This window comes from Teleopsis dalmanni, chromosome 2, assembly GCF_002237135.1.
Source record: "Teleopsis dalmanni isolate 2A chromosome 2, ASM223713v2, whole genome shotgun sequence".
NCBI lineage: Eukaryota > Metazoa > Arthropoda > Insecta > Diptera > Diopsidae > Teleopsis > Teleopsis dalmanni.
The window spans coordinates 75435114-75449314 of record NC_051847.1 but is presented as its reverse complement, the minus strand read 5'-3'; the positions used below and the strand labels follow the sequence as shown (position 1 = coordinate 75449314).

The 14201-nt window shown below is 29.6% G+C and overlaps 2 protein-coding genes across 2 annotated transcripts; both read right to left on the bottom strand.

Annotated features, from left to right (window-relative positions):
• Positions 1-844: 844 nt before the first annotated feature.
• Positions 845-1643, bottom strand: LOC119682655 (profilin-like). The gene has a single exon (XM_038096145.1). The coding sequence runs from the start codon at positions 1562-1564 to the stop codon at positions 1184-1186; it is 381 nt and encodes a 126-aa protein (XP_037952073.1). The 5' UTR covers positions 1565-1643; the 3' UTR covers positions 845-1183.
• A 1777-nt stretch (positions 1644-3420) lies between these two features.
• On the bottom strand, positions 3421-4219 carry LOC119682709 (profilin-like). Its single transcript, XM_038096201.1, has one exon. It carries the CDS (start codon positions 4138-4140, stop codon positions 3760-3762), a length of 381 nt encoding a protein of 126 aa, XP_037952129.1. The 5' UTR covers positions 4141-4219; the 3' UTR covers positions 3421-3759.
• Between the last annotated feature and the right edge of the window lie 9982 nt (positions 4220-14201).

Here is a 14201-nt window from a genome sequence, read left to right as displayed (position 1 = left end):
GGGAATGAAATTCTACCAACGTCAGGCTGTCAAAGTAAGGAAGTAGCTCTGTAGCTCTAAAATTGACACCAAATCCTCATAAACATGAAGCAAATGAAAGGAGAGAGTGCTTTAACAATTCAGACTTGAAGAATATGATTCGCTAATGGAAACAAAAAATCAATTAATTAGGATAGAAACTGAACACAAACAGATATTATATTTAAATCTATATTGTGCAACCAACAATACGCCCAAATACTATGTACAAAAATGGGTTTAGCTGTTTGGGATTTAGCCACGAAGTTCTAGAAGTTGCAGAACACATAGTATGAAAATGTTCTGATATTCCATTGATCATGGAACGGAATTTGAAGAATAGTAAAGTGGAACGGGAAACAGGATGAGTCTGTACTAAAGAAACAAACCTCGATTTACACTTATGCATAAATAACACATAATATTTCATATATTAATTATATATTTTATATTTTCAGAATTTTAAATATATATAATGCATGTAATCATAAAGTATATGGTTTTATGATTTAATTAAATATTAAAATCATATAAATAAATATTTCAAAACAAATGTTTTATTTTATATATTATAAAATTATTGTATATTCCGTTCTTAGTGTTATTATAGTCCTCCGGAAAAATCGCCTGGTTTGTTATTTTAATATTTTTGGATGCTACTTTTGATTTATTTGTATGGAGTCGGGTTGCTTTATATATTTATAATATTTATATTTGGATTTTTCGACATTGTTAGTATATCCTCTCAATATAATTTTCTATCTATAAATTTATGTATAAAAATTTATTTCTGTATAATATATAAATACTTTAGGGAAAGACTTACTTTTATATAGTCCTCCGGAAAATCGCCTGGTTTATATTTGAACCCTACTTTTAATAGATTTAAATGGATTGACATTGTATTTTTTCACCGCAGGATTTTAGTTATTATAGTTATTTCTACACTATTTTTAGACGGTAGTAAGTTTCAAAGTAGTTCCATTTTAATAGGTTTGTTTTGATTGATTAATTGGTTAATTGATTGGTTAATTTAATTTTAGCTAGTTGTTCTCTGAGGTTATTTTGGTGTTGGGTTTTTTCATGTTTTTATATATATTTGTAATTACATTTATATTTATAAATGTATTTGTATTTATATTTATGGTTATATACAAATTTATAGTTAATAATCGCAGTTTAGTAAGTGTTCGCCAAGTTTCTCCACTACCATAGCGACCTGCTGGGGTTGGATAGGATCATTGTATGTAGAAACGATGACTGCTTGTTTTGTCTTCATGCAGTGTACTCCATCTTTTCCTAATCTGGCACGGACAATGCTATCACTACCTGATATGTATATGAAGCGCTGTCCGGCCAGATTAACACCATTATTGATGAGCACATTCATATTTTCGAAACCAGAAATCAGCATTGACAGTTCATCCTTTGTAACTGCAAAGTCTTTTGACTGAGCCCAAACATTCCCATCCAACCCCGCGATGCAAGCTTTATCTATACATTTCGAAGATAAAAGGTGATTGTCCATATACTCTTGCCAGCTCATGTTGATGTTAGCGTTAAACCCAATGTTTTGAATTAAAGAAATAATTATTGTTAATTTCTTTAATGTAGATACTCCGTTCAATGTGTGAATTTTTAAAACATTAGCAATAATTTTTTTCGAAATCAACTTAAATATATCAAAAATATTTGATTATGACATTTTTATTCACTATTTTTATTTAGAGTGGTTTGCTTAGTCAAGTAAAATATTTAAAATCCAGAGTTGTTAGCATAACAGAGTTAATTGTCATTTGTCAATTATTACACAGGGTTGCTATTAACTAAAGAAAAATAATATCGTATTTACATTACGAACTTCGCTGGTGGAAATCGACTTTGAGCTTAAAACCAGTTACCAAAGCTGACTTTGTCATATAAATATAGGCATAACAAAGTTCGAACTTTGAACGTTTGATGTTTTTAAATCAACTTTAAAAAATTTACTTTACTAAAGTTGGTAATGTAAATATAGTACATATGAGGGCCGATTTGAGAGTTGTAGCTTAATCCTCATAACTGACTTCAGTATGAATTAAATCAGCAATATAAATGACTTAAGCATTAATTAAGTCAGTTTTGAGGTACAAATCATGAATGTGAAATCGACTATATATGATATTAGACAATAAAACAGGGACACCATAGGTTGTCTATAATTAATCTTTTATAATTAATAGAAATTTAAGTACTTTTAATATGTAATATGCGCTGCGGTATTCGAAACGCGGTAAAAAAAACCGGTACTAATATGGAAAGTATATTTTGGTATACAGATTTTTGTTACTAGAAAAATTGTACATATAGTAGTATTGGACTAATGAAGAATTTTCACTACGATTCAATAGCAACCATAAGCCAATGATCCAAGTATTGTCTTCAATGCAATAATGAATGATAGAGAAGTTAACGCTTTATTTTTTTTTTCACGGTTTATGAGGTACTGGAAAACTATTTATCTTTAATTGGAAATGCTCTGGATATTAGACAGCGAAAGCAGAACTTATTCGCTGTGGGAATAAAATTCTACCAACGTCAGGCTGTCAAAGTAAGGAAGTAGCTCTGTAGCTCTAAAATTGACACCAAATCCTCATAAACATGAAGGAAATGAAAGAACAGAGTGCTTTAACAATTCAGGCGATTGAAGAATATGATTCGCTAATGGAAACAACAAATCAATTAATTAGGATAGAAACTGAACACAAACAGATATTATATTTAAATCTATATTGTTCAACCAACAATACGCCCAAATACTATGTACAAAAATGGGTTTAGCTGTTTGGGATTTAGCCACGAAGTTCTAGAAGTTGCAGAACACATAGTATGAAAATGTTCTGATATTCCATTGATCATGGAACGGAATTTGAAGAATAGTAAAGTGGAACGGGAAACAGGATGAGTCTGTACTAAAGAAACAAACCTCGATTTACACTTATGCATAAATAACACATAATATTTCATATATTAATTATATATTTTATATTTTCAGAATTTTAAATATATATAATGCATGTAATCATAAAGTATATGGTTTTATGATTTAATTAAATATTAAAATCATATAAATAAATATTTCAAAACAAATGTTTTATTTTATATATTATAAAATTATTGTATATTCCGTTCTTAGTGTTATTATAGTCCTCCGGAAAAATCGCCTGGTTTGTTATTTTAATATTTTTGGATGCTACTTTTGATTTATTTGTATGGAGTCGGGTTGCTTTATATATTTATAATATTTATATTTGGATTTTTCGACATTGTTAGTATATCCTCTCAATATAATTTTCTATCTATAAATTTATGTATAAAAATTTATTTCTGTATAATATATAAATACTTTAGGGAAAGACTTACTTTTATATAGTCCTCCGGAAAATCGCCTGGTTTATATTTGAACCCTACTTTTAATAGATTTAAATGGATTGACATTGTATTTTTTCACCGCAGGATTTTAGTTATTATAGTTATTTCTACACTATTTTTAGACGGTAGTAAGTTTCAAAGTAGTTCCATTTTAATAGGTTTGTTTTGATTGATTAATTGGTTAATTGATTGGTTAATTTAATTTTAGCTAGTTGTTCTCTGAGGTTATTTTGGTGTTGGGTTTTTTCATGTTTTTATATATATTTGTAATTACATTTATATTTATAAATGTATTTGTATTTATATTTATGGTTATATACAAATTTATAGTTAATAATCGCAGTTTAGTAAGTGTTCGCCAAGTTTCTCCACTACCATAGCGACCTGCTGGGGTTGGATAGGATCATTGTATGTAGAAACGATGACTGCTTGTTTTGTCTTCATGCAGTGTACTCCATCTTTTCCTAATCTGGCACGGACAATGCTATCACTACCTGATATGTATATGAAGCGCTGTCCGGCCAGATTAACACCATTATTGATGAGCACATTCATATTTTCGAAACCAGAAATCAGCATTGACAGTTCATCCTTTGTAACTGCAAAGTCTTTTGACTGAGCCCAAACATTCCCATCCAACCCCGCGATGCAAGCTTTATCTATACATTTCGAAGATAAAAGGTGATTGTCCATATACTCTTGCCAGCTCATGTTGATGTTAGCGTTAAACCCAATGTTTTGAATTAAAGAAATAATTATTGTTAATTTCTTTAATGTAGATACTCCGTTCAATGTGTGAATTTTTAAAACATTAGCAATAATTTTTTTCGAAATCAACTTAAATATATCAAAAATATTTGATTATGACATTTTTATTCACTATTTTTATTTAGAGTGGTTTGCTTAGTCAAGTAAAATATTTAAAATCCAGAGTTGTTAGCATAACAGAGTTAATTGTCATTTGTCAATTATTACACAGGGTTGCTATTAACTAAAGAAAAATAATATCGTATTTACATTACGAACTTCGCTGGTGGAAATCGACTTTGAGCTTAAAACCAGTTACCAAAGCTGACTTTGTCATATAAATATAGGCATAACAAAGTTCGAACTTTGAACGTTTGATGTTTTTAAATCAACTTTAAAAAATTTACTTTACTAAAGTTGGTAATGTAAATATAGTACATATGAGGGCCGATTTGAGAGTTGTAGCTTAATCCTCATAACTGACTTCAGTATGAATTAAATCAGCAATATAAATGACTTAAGCATTAATTAAGTCAGTTTTGAGGTACAAATCATGAATGTGAAATCGACTATATATGATATTAGACAATAAAACAGGGACACCATAGGTTGTCTATAATTAATCTTTTATAATTAATAGAAATTTAAGTACTTTTAATATGTAATATGCGCTGCGGTATTCGAAAGATTTGTATGATTGAGGCAAGCTGCTAGCACCCAAAAGAATTTCTAAAATTTTTATATTTATAAAATAATACGTAAGGCTTTTTTTTTATAAGCACAATACAAAAGAACACCTGCTTATTTTAAAAATAGCATATGAAACAAAAACACTGCTGGGTTTTATATATCTTATTGCACACAACACAACAAAACACATATGTGAAAAAAAATAGCTTAACATATTTTAAAGGTGAGTTCAATTCTTTTCTCCCAGACTTAATGCTGTTCTTTTACAACTCTGAAAGAAAAAATTACGGCTAATGTCAGAATTTTCGCCTATTAGGCGTAAATAGGTGTATTTTTGTGATGGATATGCAAACATATTTATACAGAAATAATTATCTTATAAATTAGAACATACTAAAGTAGTAGTAAACGTATGTATGCTATGATATCACTTTCTCTATAACATACCTTTTGGTCATAACCAAAAAAAAAACGCGAAATGCCGTGACTATTTGGCATATAATAGTTTGTATAACAAAAACTACGACCGTCTTTAAGAATACGCAGATAAATACACATATTATGCTATGTTGAGACTTTTGAATTTAACCCGAAAAAATGCAGCAATATGTGCCATTTTTCATACAAAATTCATACAAAATTCTTACAAAATTCTTATAAAAAGGGTATGATAATATTAAGTGTATCTATAATACTAATCTCCTTTAAATAAAAACAAATTGAGTGATATATTTAGATATTATTTAGATAAATTTAGCATACAGTATATTTGCTGATTGGTTACTGCTGGTTAGTAAACCTTGATAGGGATTTAAATCCCTATCATTTTCCTTTCTCTTGTCGAAGCTGTAAGTAAACAAAGTTAGTATTTCACATCTGCTTAGTCATTATCCAACTCTATATTGGAATGTCTTAAGAACTAAGTGACCACATAGATATTTGTATAAATTTTGTTCTTTAAATTACTGAATTAGGTCCCAGTGCTAAATAATTTTAGAATTCATGCATATTCATTAGTCCTTCACTGTTTCATCTTTAGATTCGCCCTTGTAAAATCAATTAAATTCTGAATTTTTAAATGTTTGTTTTGCAAAATATCGCTAATTTTCGAATGTTCGCTATATAGTATTAAAAATAAATTTTTTTCCAGTGATGGACTATTAAATCTCTTCTTTAAATATTTGAAAATAGTTAAATAACTACATGGTTCAACCATAAAATATTAAATACTTAAAAATATATGGGTAATATTTGTACAGATCAAGCTGAAGAAATCTTTTTGCTTTTGCTATGCATTTATAATTTTATTCGCTTAATAAAAATTTTATCGGCGAAAAATTGCTGCCAACTATGTTTTATGTGCACCGTTAATGCAGCGCTCTCCCCACCGACCGCAAACTGCAATTTAATTGCTGATGCATTATCACATTGCACTATCGCGAATATAGAAAGTTGCACGTTAAATGCTCAGGTTATGAGCGCTGAATCAGATATGCCATAAATTATGTTAAACAATTTCATTTACGAGACCCGCCGCCAGTCCAGAATGCAATTTAATGTTGAAAAAAATGAAGTAATTAATTTTGTGTGTGCGGTTCTAGGTGTGTATTGGTTGAAAGTAGATACATTTGTATCTGCGAATGCACGTTGGATCGACTGATCAAGAAATAATAAATGTTGTGAAAAATCATGTTTCCAACTTGTTTTCAGTTGAGAAATTAGCAACGTCAAGAGGTGCAAAATGACAGTTTGCATGTCTAAACAAGGAAGTAAATTATTAGAGATAAAAATTAAACATCTTTTTTAATTAAACGCACGTAAGACTGCCAATTTTTCACTTATTTTATTTAGTTCCATTTAATTTTATTTATGTTATTTTATTTTTTTATATCTATTTTTATTTTAAGAATTTTCCCACACTTTCTTATGCGTATTTTACCGCCTGAATGCACGCACTTTAGTTACTGATTTTATGCTCACTAAAGCAGCTTCTTTATTTGTTGCTTGATTTGCGTGGGTCCATGTAGAAGCTTCAGATGAAGTCTGACTTGGTACTTGCCTTCTCTTCCGGCTTATGTGATTTAAAGCCAAGAATGGAGCACAATTTAACGTATCACTGGTGCGTGAAATCATGACTTCAGCTGGCATAATGTCTTCCCTTCACTTCGTGTGTTAGAGAATTTGTTCTGTTTAGCTTATTAGACAAAGGAATTAGCTGAATTGGAATAAGAAGATTCCAACTGAAGATAATGCATTTTCCACACTTAGATTTGTTGAAAAAAAAATTAATTATTTGCAAAAATTATTTTTAAAAATATTTTTGCAAATTTATTTGCAATTATACATTCCATTTATTTATGAAATTTGTGGAAAAATGTTTATAAGCAATAAATTATAAATATATGGCAAAAATGCTAACTGCTAAATGACCATGGATTCATTTCGTAAAAGAAAACTAATTGTATTTGGTTTTTAAATTACTAGAAATAATTTAAAACAAATATCTAAATGAAATATGCAAAAGAATGTTAATATTATTACGGACAGAAAACGGGGGCACCTATAAAAAATTATTAGATACACTAATAGTTCACGTATTGAATACTCTAAAAAGTAGTAATTCAAACTAACTAGTTTTTCAAATAAAAGAATATAGAATATAGTTAGTTTGTTTTTCATTATTAATTTAAATACATTCCAAATTAATATAAAATTAAGGAACATAATTGAATAAGATATGTACGACATGGCTTCTGTCATTTGTCTAACTGAAAATGGTATAGATTAATGAAATAACGAATATATTTAGTTGTATTAAAAATTAAAATAATAAATTTTTCACTTTTGTATGGAGCTGGAAATAATCACAAACAATGTCGAACTGCTTCAAAGTTTTGACCTCTTTGGTGTGGTGCTGACAAACCACAAGTATTTTGTTTGAATACAAAACTAAACACGAAATTATAATTCAGAATCAGGTAATCATCTAATACCGAGAATATTATGATCCTTAAATATAATGGCTTAGTCACATTATATGAGGGGCTGCAGAAGACATCATAAAAAAAATCATTATTACCACGCTCAAGGCAGCTGTGGATCGGGGCTGCAACGCAACACAGGCAAGAGTCAAATCGAAGTAGAACTGAGATTTTATGGGAAAAGCTAAGATGAAGTTAAACAAAGTGGAGTTCAATAGAGTTTAATATACTTTATTTGATATGGTTTAATATGCCTTGTAGAAATACTCTAGAGTTCAAGCAGTTCGAAAAATATTTGAAGGTCTAGTTTTTACTGCAATGTCTTAACTAAGCCTGATGAAGAGCCAAGTGTTTATAGTTAATTTTTTTTTAGTTAGTGTCACGATTTTTGTTAAGAGTACAGTATTGAAATAGTTGTATAAACTATAGAACTATAGAACATTGTATCAATGATCTTTATCAATCTTTTCATTTTATATTAAATTTTTCAAATAAAATTTCTAGTTCCTTTGTTAATACGTCTCTGGACTGGTATAGTAATTCATCTTAATTCCTTAGTTGAATTGTTAAAATCTTGTTGAATATCGAAGTTGTCATTTGGCATTGACAATGTTCCGAAGAATTTTATTTTGAAGCCATTAGATTATAATGATAGGAGCATTGCAACATAAAAAAATATTCACAATAGGCCTACGATGTAACTTAGGAAATTTGGAATCTATGGCATAATTATTTTTTTTTTATTAAGAACAAATTATTTATAGCTGAAAACTGTAACTACTGTAGTCGGATATTAAAATATACAAAAGGTAAACAAAAACTTTTTAATAGATGTTATAGTATATATTAATATAATATATCAATTTAGATATTATTGTATATAAGTTTGTTTAATAAGTTTGTGTAAGGCAATTATTTTCACTAATAATAGAACAAAGACTTTTGTGTGAAATTAATATCTCTTCTTTCATCAGAACGTGCAGAATTTAAATTTCGACTGTTAGTTTATTCTATTTTAGAATCCCTTTAAAGGTAACATAACAGTATTATATTTTTTTTAAAAAAATTGATCAATGAGCATTAATACCATCACCTTTTTCTTTCTAGATATAGCTTGATTTTCAATAAGTGGTTTTTTGGATGGCGATCCGTTTTTGAAGCTTTCTTTTAAAGACTGTTGGCTTGTTTGCATATTAGATAGTACACTCATTATTCGTCGCGAGTTATGGAAAATTCCATAAAGATGGGATCGGTTGAAGCTCGCGAAGTTATGGCTTCACCAATATGAAATACAGCGAAATGCAAGAATGCACCTGCAGCGACTGTACTCTTATCCGAATGATCCGTTACCTTAGGCGCCTAAAACCTTGTGACCTTTGGTCGCAACCTCTCCGAAATACGTGATAAATAAACTTTGCGTGATTCCTGCTTAAATTCTTCATAATTGCAGATTAAAGTTGTTGTTAGTATTATTATTATTGTCAGCTAGTTACTTCTATAAAATTTATTTAATCAAATAAAATAAATTTATATAAAAAAAGAAAAAAAAACCAATATGCTTCGTTGCGGTAATGGCAGGCTTCTTTTTAAAGTATACAAAAAAAGCTTGAGTACATTAGGTACTTAGAATGTGCTAAGATCTGGATTTCAGAATATTGTAGTGCTAAGAACTAAAAGAACGACCTATAAGAACTTCTGCTGTTGTAATTAATTTATTTAATAATTATATTAATTAATTATTATGAATTATTTTTTAATTTCAATACTATTATTTATACTAATAACAGTAAATAATATAAATTTATAACCATAATTTGGTATTACTTATGTATTATATTCAATCGTATCGCTTAGTGCCCATACATATATAGTATCTTTATTCAAATCATAGAATAATTGATTCATTAATTAGTATTTATTTCAGAAATCAATCTAAGTTTTGGAAAGGGCTCTAATACCTTTTCAATGAATATACAATACTTAAGTAAATTAAATCCGTTATACTCGTATTAAAATTACTTTCATATTATTTTTAGAATATTTTTAACTAACAACGGTCAAGCACAAAGAAGCTAGCCATTCCATGCAAATACAGAGAGGTTATTGAGTGAATCATTCTATCCGTCAGTAGTTCAATTGCTTTTAACAAGGCTTTGAAGAATCAAGTTTCCAGTGCAGTGAAAGATAATTGCTTTTACATACGAAACACAATTTGAAAATTTGTTATTTACTTAAGCCTTTTGACGGTACTCGCCATATCAATCAACTCACACCCAATGTCGGTAATCACTGCAATTGGCTTAACCGTGCCAGAAGGTAGTGAGTCGTAGAAGCCCGACGAAAGCCGTAATTAATTTAAAATGTACGTTTTTATTTGTCTAACAAATTGACTGCAATTAGAAATCATTGGGAAATCAGGCATGTACGGGGGCGTTTCTATTGATTTGAACTCCAATTGTGAGTTCAATTCACTTAAGTTGTCAATACGCGGACTTCAACTGGAATGGTCAACTTTGACTTGATTTATAGAGCATTTAGAGTAAAACTTAGTTAACTGAAAATTAAAAGATGTTAAGAGTAAAAATAATTTCAAGTGTTAAACCACTAAAAGCATTAATTTCAACAAATAAAAACATTAAACAGCGAAAAGCAAATGAAATAAGTTGAAATAGTGGAAGGGGAGCTTGTAACATTTCAAGCTTTTAAGCATAAATTTAGGTTCATTAATCAAAGGAAAATTATTACGAGCATATTTTTCAAGTCTTACAGCAAAAACAAGAAGAATCGCTAATGTATGTACTGGTAAGTATAAAAATATCCGACAAACAGCATCCAAATGTACATAAAACCATTATTATTTTTGCAGCATGAACCGCACTTAAAGCTAAAACAGTGACAGTGCCGAGGAAGGCAGGCTTTGAATTCGTTTCCCGGCTTGCGGAGTCGTTACAATGACCACTTGGACGGTAGGTCGTTTACTCTCTTGTCTCATCCGCAATGATGATTAATTTCTATAAATTCTTACAAGCGCAACACATTTATTATCACAGACAGCGGCATGAATCTAAGAAGCTCAAATATTGTACTTAAGCTGGCTTTAGAGCGTTCAAGCCCGGCTTACACCAACAAATTACAACTTTTTGTAGACAAAGTGACGGCGCGATAGCTGTGCTACAAGGTACACAATTTTTTAGAACAATTTAATGGATTTAAGATAAGAAACTCGGAGTATGCGGAATTTAAGTTTTTCGTTGTTGTTGTTTTTTTTTTTTTTGCAAAGTAACACTATCTTTTTACCTCTATGGATATAAAGCATATTGGTGTAAATAAACAACTTCGATTTTGCAGTATTGAAATTGCAATGGCGCGTCAATAACATATTTATTTACATAAAAGCCCCTAGTGACACACAAGTAATACATTCTGACCAAAAGAAAACTTTCAATAGTCATAATAAATATTTTGGTTTCCAGTAGAGCAGGACACTACTACAATGTTAATTGATCGTTTGTAATACAAATAAATATAAACTAATGATGAGGTGGAACCTAAAATGAATAACAGATTTCAAAAATGGGTACTCATCTTTAGTGAGAGGATCTATAGGCAATTATGTTACATGCACCGGTTAAACGTAATGCCATGGAACAAACACAAAGGAACTCATTGAGCATATTAAACCGAAACTCATCAAACTGGTACCCGCTGCAGAATAAGATTAGTAAGAAATTAATGCATTAGGAGTAATTGATGTGCGCTCAAATAAAGTAGAGTAGAGCTTACTCGTCACATTCTTAATTGTGTCTAGTGAATACAATCTGCACAATGAAGGTGTTAGAATATGTCAGAAGATAAAGCTTATTGGATAAAATAATTTTCTTTTTAGATATGGTAAATTGTTTGCATTATCGGCAAAGTAGTAGTTTATATTATTTTGGTCCGGTTGCTGTAGTAAAGGAGCATTAAAAAGAATTATATTATTTATAAGAACAACATACCAGTATAATTCTTATAAATCATTAGAATGTGTTATGTATTTTAAAAACTTGGTAAGTAGGTAACTAAGTATTACCTTTACAATAAACCCATCAACTTAACTAAAAAATATTATTTAATATTAATATTATTATATATTTTTTTGATCCTGCTTCATTGTCTTTTCTGCAACAACCGGAGCAATATTAACAGTATTAACTACTTAACTGTCGAACTCCAAAAACCTACAAGGGAAAATAGAAGACTAGGACCTATCTGGAAAAATGGCAGATACGTTAAAAGCAAAAAAACTTGAAGAGTCATGTTATGCAGATTGTTCTGTTGAAGTCATATGATAATATACGTTATCAATGTAAAATAAACTTTAAACTTTACGCATCTAGACGAAGCTTCTTGTGCCTTATCAGATAGACAAAACAGTATTGCTTAATAATAAATGCCAGCATACCTATGCGCTTTTGAGAAACAAATATGTACCTAAACTTTGGTATGAATATATTTATATATCGTTTTGAAGTCAATATAAAGAAAACCGTGAAAAAAATACGTAGTTTTGAGATCATATCACTATGCATAGGTAGTAGGATAGGTAATAGGGGGTAGACTCAAACCGACTGACAGAACAATTTTTTTTCTGGAACTATATTAAACAATTTGTATAGGTAGTCACAGAGTTAATATCATAATTTTTTTATATTGACTGGATAAATTTTGTTTTTTTTTGGATTACTATTATACAATCTCTGGAAGTACTTATAAAATTAATAGCACGATTTTTTTTCTCTTTGTTGATGTCAACTATGGGAACTAGTTGCCAAGTTGCCATTACAATTTCAATACTGCCACCGTGTCATGGTAGGCATCTAGAACCGCATCAACACCATCAAGGATGACACAACAAATCCCTTTTAAATTTAGTTACATATAAAATGAAATGGAACAGGTCTAGTACGAAACTGAAAATTTCTTTACGTAACAAGTCTTTAACCAGATCAGAAAGAGCGTAAAACTTCCGTGACTGCTAGGCACTTGACTATTTGCATAATATAATCTCAATTATAAACTATCATTGAACTGCGATAATAAAATCACTGTTTTAAAAAGCAATAAAACTTTTTGGTACTATTTAATGTTAAGACTCCACCATATGATAAACCAGTAAACGTAATTTTTTCGTATAGGATGATAACCAAATTGGTAACGTTCTAACAAAATTCGAGGGACTATATTTCAATAGACTGGTTATTCTTAAAAAGAAAAATGTGATTCATGGCTTTGCGTTTGATTTCGTCTAATATATGGAATTCCTGAAGAGTGCCTTCGCATAAATAAGGATATTTGTAACGGTCATGACTATAAAAAATATTGCACTGAAAATTTAACTTTCATATTGTGTTTCATTCATTCACGTGCAGCGCAAATAAACCCGAATCCATATTAAAATTTTATGACAGTTATAGTTTATTAATATTATCTCTTTTTATCGAGAAACTCCCTCTATAGAGAATTTTATAAGTTTCTTGAGGTTCAAGGTAGTTTTTAAAGCTTTAAATTCTTATACGGTAATACAATGGGCCAATAGCCCTAAGTAGATTCTTAGGATTGCCGGTATAACCTAAACCTTGTTATTAATACTTATTATTTTACTTTAAAAATGGAACCTGCAAAAAAACACTCTGTATGTTCTATTCGAATCTATTCGAATGGACAGTAATCATCGCTTTTACAAATTAAAATAAGAAGCATAGCAAAAGGGTGTACAGTTTTAAGAAAAGGTCACAAAGATGAAACTTGATCCTCTACATTCCCATATTAATCTTAGTATTCTATATGAAATGCAAGTACATTTATTCACTATTGAAAGTGATTAAGGTGTCTTTTGACTTCTAGACTTTCAATCGTTTGAGCATTTTTATTCTTAATTAAAGTTTTCATCCAATGCTAATTAGTCTCATTTTCTTTTGTAATAAAAATTATTGAGGTTAAGTGAAAAAATCTTCGAATTCCAAACGCGAATAAAATGGACTTAAATATTTCAATAAATTTTTTTATATGTTAATTCTCCTTTAAAAATATTGGTCATTGTCTGTTTATGCTTGCAATTGTGGATGGTCATCAAAGCTTATTAGTTTCAGATTACATCGTCGTACTGTCGTGTTGTGCAGTCTTTCGCTAATAGTCTGCGTCTCCTAAGTGTCTCCTGTAGTGTACGACGAGTAATGTGTGATGTGAGCAAATCTTTTCTTGACATTTGTATAAGAGGAGAAATTTATTATTTAAGCTAAAATAAAATCCCAACAAAATACGGCATTGCATATGCCATGAACTGATCAAGACAACGATGACTCTAACTACAAC

Bases quoted from the DNA above. Each gene is read 5' to 3' on its own strand.
- LOC119682709 (XM_038096201.1), bottom strand. From the start codon at position 4,140: ATGAGCTGGCAAGAGTATATGGACAATCACCTTTTATCTTCGAAATGT.
- LOC119682655 (XM_038096145.1), bottom strand. From the start codon at position 1,564: ATGAGCTGGCAAGAGTATATGGACAATCACCTTTTATCTTCGAAATGT.